Here is a 9,201-nt window from a genome sequence, read left to right as displayed (position 1 = left end):
AAAAAAGGAACCAGCTTATTAAAATCAATCATTTCTAAATTAGACCCTTCCCCCCAAATAAATAAATGAATGAATAAATAAATAAATAAATCTTTTTTTAAGAATTAGTTGTTTATGAATCAGTCTATTCACTACAAAGAACCAGCTCATGTAAGTCATTTGTTTATAATTTAGACTAAAAACTATTGACTTAAAAAAACAAACAGTTCATAAGAACCAATAGGTTATGTATCAGACTAAAAAAAAACCCTATTCATTAAAAAGAACCAGGCCATTAGAATCAATCGTTTCTAAAAAACAAAAAAAAAAAAAAAAACTAGAAAATACTAAATAAATCAATAAATAAATATATCCACTCATATGAACCAACTCAAATCAGCTCATATGAATCAGTTGTTTAAGAATCAGTCTAAAAACTATTCACTACAAAGAACCAGCTCAACAGTTAATTGTTTATCAATCAGTCTAACAAGCTATTCACTAAAAAGAAGCAACTTAAGTCGTTTGTTTGTAAATCTGTATACACTGGTCAAACTGCATGTTTATTTTTGCAGCTCAATAGAAAGACATTTCATGTCATTATTTTTTGATACATAACATTTGAATTGCATCACACTGAACACAGACTGCACACTCACATTCACATTTCAGATATGAAATATCATTTCTTTTACTGTGACACTGTAGATTTGGAGGTGGTGGTATAGATTCAGCAGTGGGGGAGCACTGCTGCTGAAAAGCGGTGCAGGAAACACTGATACACAGAAAACAAGCAAACATTTAAATAAATCTTTATATATTGAACCTGGAGAAAACTTCTTGTCTTGAATTCAGATCTAAGATGCAGTAGCAGAAACAGAAAAAATGACAAAGATTAAGTGTAAGAACAGCCTCTGCCTTGGGGGTTGTGTGACAGAAGTGTTGTTTAAAACTACAGATTGGCTCATAAATCAGAGGATAGAGAGAGCAGACAGAGGGGTCCTGATAGAGGCAGACAGTGTCACCGACCAGAACTGACTTACATGGACACCACCCTTCAAAAAAAAACAAAAAAACTCTTTGCATGCAATTTTCATTGCATTAATGCATCCCATCCCTCAGAGAATCACAGACTTGAGTTTAATCCATCGGGTTAATCCATTGGGTAGGACTATGCGTAAGCATTAAATAATTAGCATTAAGCTCATTGACCTGTAGCAAATGAATGTTGCTAACTAACCTTCTCTCTGACTCCCTCTCTGAGCTGGCTACTTCCTGGAGATGTTGGTAGACAGGACCAGAATCTCTCGTTCCACCAATGGCATTGAGACATCCTCTGGTTATGGGTGGTGTTCTGCGAGATGCAGGCCGAAAAGCAGAACGAATCCTTTGATCTGGACTATGAGAGAGGGAACCACTCCTGTAAAATAAAATACACAACATATCATTGATTTGTGCTTTTGTGTTATTGCTAGGGTCATTTTGATCCCCAAGGAGAAATGATACAAATTTGACAAGTGCATGCTTACTGAGGGATAAATAATAATAAGCTGTGGGGATTTCATTCTGCCAGAATTAAAAGCATCAGAAAACAAATGAATAATAATAACAACAACAATAATAATAATTATTATTATTCTAACTATTACTATTATTGTTTTTGTGCATTACTGGGGACTTTAAAAAACCCTACAAACAAACAAAACAACCAAATCAAAAAGAAGGTTTTATGTAAGAAAGAAAATAATATATTTACTTGAATACAGATATGGATAAGAAAATAAATAAATGCAACAGTACTGACATTTTATATACTTTTACAGCTCTGTTCTGTTGGTGTTTTTTTTTTTTAAAAGGAAATCCTAAAATAGCACACATGACTCTGAACAAAGCAAAGCTGCTATACTCAATCAGATTTTCTGTCGCAGTCCATAGTATTCTTATGTTAAAAATGCTTTACACTCTCACTTTCTCTCTGTCTCCATCTGGTGTGCTGAATGTTTTACAAAGCAGGACATGTTTTCATAAAGCTCGCTGAGAAAGACACTGGGAATAATCAAAACTCTGGAATGTAGGCTTTAGTCTACACACCTGTAGACTTCATTAAAACAACAACAACAAAAATGATTTACTAGATACATTTCTTTTGTCATTGAAAAAGGGAGCACATTACCAATGAGTCACCTTGTTCCCAAATAGATATTTATATGATAGTGCTAGGCAAACTACGGGGAGATGTTGTACATACGTTTCCACTGAATGGGGCCACATTAACATAGAGATTAATTGACCTATCAGACCGATGGCAGAAAGGAGCACACATTTGACTACTTGGTAAAAATAGCCCAAAGAGGAATTCATGCTCGATTTTAGATGAGTCTCCAACAGAGCGATAATTCACTGCATATTTAAATCCTTTCTTACCCTGAGTCAAGAGCAATCAGTTAGATTGTGATGATCATTTGAAGACATGAGCATTTGGGGAGGGATGGGACAGGGGGCAAAAGGCTGTTTGCCAACAAATTACATGTCATCACAGAAAAAAATACATATATATGATTGCAAGAGTGCACTGAGCCACAAACAGAGAGAGAGTGGAATCAGGGCTTAACGTTTATGAGGATTAAACAAGGCTGAAAGGATTTGTGTCTCTGCTATCACAGACCATCCCCAGCCCTCCATAAAACCCCTCCACAAACCACAACTCTTATCCACACACTGATGAGCAATCATTTAATACAACAGATCATTCATATCAGAAAACATTTTACTCAATGAATGAATTCAATAAAACATTCTATTAGACTCTAAAACGACCAAATAGCTCAATTTCAATGGACCCTTCTCTGCCTGAAATACATTTTTGACCAATCCTACTTTAGGTTGCCGTTTAATATTTCAGACATGCCTTTTTGGTTTTAGATGACAAAATACTTCAAAATGATGTGGATTACAATATGTTTTGTCCCCCATTCCCATCAGAACACTTACTTATGCTTCAAGGTAAATTAACATCTATTCTTTCATGTACTGATTGATGTTATTGTAGTGTCGATAGTAACTGAAGAGTTTGTGAATGTGTTTTGTTAATGTTATCAGAATTTGACAGTAAATGCACTTTTAATATTACAACAGTTTTCTATTTCAAATAAGTGCTGTTTTTATACTTTCCATTCATCAAAGAATCTTGAAAAAAAAAAAAAAAAAATTCAACATTGATAATAATAAAAAATGTTCCTTGAGCACCAAATCAGCATATTAGAATGATTTCTGAAGGATCATGTGACACTGAAGACTAGAGTAATGATGCTGAAAATTCAGCTTTGCATCACAGTAATTACATTTTAAAATGTAGTCAAATAAAAAAACAGTTATTTTAAACTGTAATAATTTTCACAATATTACTGTTTTTACTGTATCTTTGGTCAAATATATGCAGCCTTAGTGAGCAAAAACAAAACATGAAGCTACCATATTTTATTGCACCAGAGAACTGATAATAATATATGCTCTGCCATTGATGTTGTTGCTATTACAGAAGTGCATATTAATATATTGCCAGTTAGAATTATTATAATTTTCTTACTATTCAGTAATTGTATCATAGTCACTGGGTGCACTGTAATGGATGGAAATTAAATTTCTCTCCTCAGTGCTTTTTAACAGAGACATGTAGATTTCATACTGTATAATTACGTTACAATAATCAGTCAAAATTTCTTTGAATGCCATTAAATTAGCATGAAAAAAAGCTGATTTAGAAGGATAAAAAGATTTTGTGATGATTCATACCTGGGGTGTTTCCCTGTCAGTGTGCCTTGTGGACTGGTAGAGGCAGCAGTGCTTTGAACGAAACCAGACTCTTGAACATGCGGTGGCGAGGAACTTGTGGGTTTATAATACTGCAAAAGACACAACAAAGACAAATGTTAAACATTCTACATTGTCATCTAAACTCTTAATTAATACATTTTCAGTCCCAGTTGGATAATGTATCAAGCATGCAAGAAGAGCTCAGGCTTCTGCTTGACTCTTCGCCTCGATTCTTGTCTTTGACAAAGAGTCAGTTGTTGGGGGTTCCACTGATGTTCAGATAATCCAACAGACCTCTATGAAACCTGCAGACAAATCCAATTTAAATTTCACACCTTGAAAGACTTCCTCATAAAAAGCCATTTCTGCTTCAGGCAGAATGCACACAATGATCTAAATGTCAGAGAGATACTTAATCTCCTCCGCTATCCCACCTTCACTCCACAGTGTCGAGTGGAAGAGAAGAGAGAGAGGGAATATACAGGAGGAGGAGAACTGATGGCTGATGGGGGATCAGAGAAGGGCACTAGAGTCACTCTAATTGGATAATATAGCACTTTCAGGACTATGTAAATCTAAGCAATGTCCCAATAGCTTCCTCTAATGGAACTCGTGTGGGAACAATATGTGCAGTGCAGAAGAGAACATATTGTTTTTTTTTCTTTTACTTTCCTCATTTACATTTTGCAGATTGTTTTTTTTCCCCCAAAGCAACTTACATTGCATTCAAAGTATACATTTCAACAGTTGTATGCATTCTTTGGGAATGCCATGACTTTTCCACTGCTAGCACCAGACTCTACTGTTTGTGCTACAGGGAACACATAAACTTTATTGTGACTATTTACAGACATGCAGTGTGCATGTGCATGATTTAGTAACTCATTATGTTCAGTTCTGCAAATTATAGCTGGGAGCATCTTTAAAGTATGATTTGAATGCATCATGTAACATCCCAGCCTACAGGACTTTATTAATTTGTGATATAACAGCAGCTTGGAGGAAACCTCTTGTGTCTGTGAAATATTGACACTGCCTTGACAAAGAAATGACATTTCCAGTAAGCTTGACTTTTTTCAAACCTAGGCTAAAGTAAGATGACAATATGTGAAATGTAACCCACGCGCAATACCGTGGGCAATTTTATCATGTTTTATCTAATGTATTGAAATTCAAGTGAGTCATGTTTAAAATCACTTACATAAACCTTAATCTTTTATTAACTCAAAACAAAAACTTGTTCATGATTACTTTAGACTTTTATACATGGTTTTGACAGACAGTTAGCATTTAACCAGTTAAGCTATGCTACGCTGTTATGTTTTGTTATGTTATGGCCATCTCTCGCTCGATTCAAATATTAATTGCATAGCTGTATGTTTTAGCAACTTGTAATGACAGTAAATGTGCTATTGAAAATATCAGGTGAGTGGGAAGGAGCTAGAGAGTATAAGATTTATACAGAAGAAGAGAAGGAGCAAGAGAAAGAGTAGCAATAAATTTCTGAATTTAAGGTCAACTCTTCATCACATGGGTAACTAGTACCGGTATTAGAAAAGCTAGAAGCCTATCATTACTGAAATTTGAAGTCAATTTCTTTTCCCTTAGAGATGCACTTTGACCACACTCAAAAGAACCTGTTCAGGCAAACAAAAATGACTTCATCCGAAATCTTTTGAAAGCACGTCTTTCTGATCTTTGAAGATGCATTTTCTTTCTTTTTCGAAGCATAGCCACCTACATTTCCAGAAAATGCTTTTAAATAAACAGGCTTGAATAGACTACTTAGCTGTTAAATTAATCTGGTAAATTCAGCCAAAACATCCTAATGTTTAGAGAAAAAAAGTACTACAAATTGTATATATAGCCCGAATTCCCATTTAAAAAATCTGATTAAGACTAATGTGCAGGTAACAAGCAGGTTCTATTGTTTTATGAAACATGTTGATGTTTTATCAAGGGTAATTCACAAAAAAGTGCTCACAATCTTGGACCGTATACAAGCAACCAACTGCTTAGAATTTTTGGAATAGAAGGTCATCAAACTGATATAGAAATATTGTCAATGCATCTGAGGAGGAATATGCAGTGGGCAGAACACTTGATGTTTACACATCCCAAAAGGTAATGAGCATATTAGAGAAAAAGGTACTATACAAAAGAGCTGAAAATTGAGACTTATAAAAAAGTAATCTACAAAAGATTATTTCAAAATAGCACTGCAGAGACCACCTCAGACATCATAATGGCACATATGAAAGCATACGAGTGAGTTCCTCACAGCGTGACTGTTATACAGCTAACAGGGGCGAATATATGGGATGTATGGGCAATAATGAGCTGTTACCACATGTCTGTGTTCAAAAGGTTTTTGATGGACCTGCTTTGAACAGAGTTGCATAAGGCTGAAAACATGCTGCTTAGGAGGGGATTTTAGTGTAATGGATGTTTTAATTTAACCATAATGATATGCAAGGTCATCACCTACTGTAGCTCGTGTGTGTGTGTGTGATCTGCATGATCTGTCCAAAGCTACTGTAGATGGTAATTGTTTTAAATGTCATTCAAGTGAAGAGTTTCTGTGGTAAATGTGTGGTAAGATGTGAATTGTTCTTCTTGCTCAGCCTCATTTCAGCCGCAAGTCAACAAATATTTCACACCTATAATAATCAAAATCTTTGTGGTATGCAGGGGCAAAGCAAACAACAAAAATTCACATTTACCTGGCACACACTAGCCTAAAATATCATTCTAGACAAGACAAGATGTGTGTTACCTGTGTGTTAATAAATGTTTGTTTATATGCCCATGGGCTGAACTTTCAGCGAACGGTGCACCAGAAAGAGTGAGAAGCTTATGAAATATATATAGAGGGAAAGGTTAGGACTGAATTTGAGATGGGATGGCAACATATCTTACATCAGTAATCTACTGAGTTTCACAGATATTGCTAATAGAGGTATCTCTAATGCAGATATGTAAAACTCACTCCATCCTTAATTCAATGCAGTTCTTATGATTAGTGAAAGAAAAAGCTGTTGTCATGGAAAAAAAGAACTAACATCATGTGTCAAAAGCTGGTCTTTCCTTGTCACTGGACTAGTTTTGATTGCTTTGGCTGGCATTTGCGTGTCTTCTGACAGTGAGCAATTGCTGTAGAGATTAAACATCTCACTGGGTTTGAGTGACATTTAAATTACCACTGTGTTTGCCATGCAAATAGCCTGTATCGGTTTATCTGTGATGGATCTGCTAGTTGGAGTGATTGAGAAAGTGATGAATATTAACCAAATCTCCCAACAGGACGCAGGGAAGGAAACACACTGTCTACAATCTCTAGGACACTGGACTGGCACACAGTTTCTGAGCTGGAAAGACAGAGAATGATGCAGTAATCACAAACCCTCAATGATGGACTAGCGTGACTACCATTATTAGTGTGTCTGTCCTCAGAGACTTGCACACCCTGAATGGCTGTGACAGAGCCTCGTTACAATGAGCTGAGCGATGTAAAGCTGTTCTTGCTTCTAATTGCTGATGAGGAGAAAAGCTGGAAATGTGATGGGATTTGTCTCAGAATCCCATTTAACATGAATTTTCAGCGATCACATCATAATCAGATTTGACTATTTGACTACATTAATGACTCCATGAGTTTTGTGGCTTGTAGTTCAGTGGCTCTCAACGTTTTTGACAATATTCAAATTCTAATATTCGAAGGCCCTCACATCTAAGCTGATATGTATCTAAACATAAACAACCTGAAAAATATGTCAGTTTAATGTTGTACGTCACATTTTTATTATTTTTCTTTCAGCATTAAGATTAATTAAGATCATATTAATATGACTAAACTAAAAAAAAAAAAAACTATTTTTTTTGAGCCATCTGTATGCTAGCTAAACAAAATAAATAGATAAATCCATTAAAAATACAGTATAGTCTCTCTTTTTGCGAAAGTGGAACATAAATACTCATGACGCATCATACACTACAAATTTATGGTTTATCGAATCCTGTTCTGAATGTGAATGCTCTTCACACTGTAGGGTTTTTCAACTCAAAAGGGGAAATATTTATGACGAATTATAACTGGTTATGATTCATAATAAATATTTAGATTAGATCTTTGAATTAACTAATTATAGTCTAAATAAAGAAATGTCTTTATGTGTGTGTGTTTGTGTGTGTGTGTGTGTTAGTTTGCTTGGTCAGCCAGGCCCATCGGGGTCATTTACAGCTCTTTGGGAAGTGTTTGAAGTCAGATGGGGGAGATGATAGTGGGGGGGCTGGTTAGAATCTCCTTGACGGCGAGGAACCATTTGGCAATTTAAACCCCCATACAAACGTAAAGTCTCTGACCAGAACTGTAATTTATATGCAAATGTCAAAAGGCTAAAAAGGTCTCTTAAGCCATAAAACCCCAAAGATCATGCATGATCCTACGCAGACGCTACAACACTTATACTGCCTGCCAAGAGAATGTAGCAAATCATGGCTTAGAGTTTCATGAACAATTTGGTCTGCCTACTGAATCTACCTAATATAATATAATATAATATAATATAATATAATATAATATAATATAATATATAACCTAATATGTAGAATGTGTTTAAAAACTTATAATTAAATATTCGTACAGGTTATAGTCTAAGCTAGCCAACAGATTGGCTAACAATAAACTAAACTAGCATGCTGAACTGTTAGCTTACAAAACATAAGCTAACTAAAAATAATAATAATGATAATAATGAACAAGTGTATAATTACCCAATCTATAGCTTAGGTTATATGTAACCATTGAAAAAAAAAACATAAATAGCCATAATAACAGTTAAGACGGTGCACATCATAAAGTGATTTTAAATTATTTGTAATCAGGCACTGAATAAATTATCCATTAAAGTTTCTCTCAGGCAATGGAGTCTCTTTGGGGTCTTATTTGTTTGCCAATTGTTCATGACAACAGCTATGACATAAAGTAATATCTTTTGGGAATTTTCTTTAAAGGGTTAGTTCACCCAAAAATGAAAAGTCTGTCATTAATTATTCACCCTCATGTCGTTCCAAACCCGTAAGACCTTCGTTCATCTTCAGAACACAAATTAAGATATTTTTGATAAAATCTGAGAGCTCTCTGACCCTCCGTAGACTAGGCAATGCAACTGTAATGTTCCCAGGTCCAGAAACGTAGCAAGGACATCCGTAATTTTACGAAGCTACGAGAATACTTTTTGTGCGCAAAGATAACAATAATAACATAATTTATTCAACAATTCTTCTCCCCGAGTATTCTCGTAACTTCATAAAATTACGGTTGAACCACTGATTTCCTTGCTACGTTTCTGGACCTGGGAACATTACAGTTGCATTGCTGTCTATGGAGGGTCAGAGAGCTCTCAGATT

At 35.1% G+C, this 9,201-nt stretch overlaps 1 protein-coding gene across 1 annotated transcript in view; it reads right to left on the bottom strand.

Annotated features, from left to right (window-relative positions):
* The window catches only part of LOC107713883 (pro-neuregulin-3, membrane-bound isoform-like), a 56,135-nt gene that overhangs the window by 6,136 nt on the left and 40,798 nt on the right, over nucleotides 1-9,201 (bottom strand). The window contains exons 6-7 of the mRNA XM_016519529.1: nucleotides 3,772-3,881; nucleotides 1,220-1,399 (exon numbers count right to left, since the gene is read on the bottom strand). Of these exons, the coding sequence (XP_016375015.1) occupies nucleotides 1,220-1,399; nucleotides 3,772-3,881 (290 nt within the window). The remainder of the gene's footprint in view (nucleotides 1-1,219; nucleotides 1,400-3,771; nucleotides 3,882-9,201) is intronic.

The sequence above is a fragment of the Sinocyclocheilus rhinocerous genome, unplaced genomic scaffold (assembly GCF_001515625.1).
Source record: "Sinocyclocheilus rhinocerous isolate Xijiao unplaced genomic scaffold, SAMN03320098_v1.1 scaffold1170, whole genome shotgun sequence".
In the NCBI taxonomy this organism is placed as follows: Eukaryota; Metazoa; Chordata; class Actinopteri; order Cypriniformes; family Cyprinidae; genus Sinocyclocheilus; species Sinocyclocheilus rhinocerous.
The sequence above is the reverse complement of the archived record's forward strand: the minus strand, read 5'-3'. Positions and strand labels throughout refer to the sequence as shown.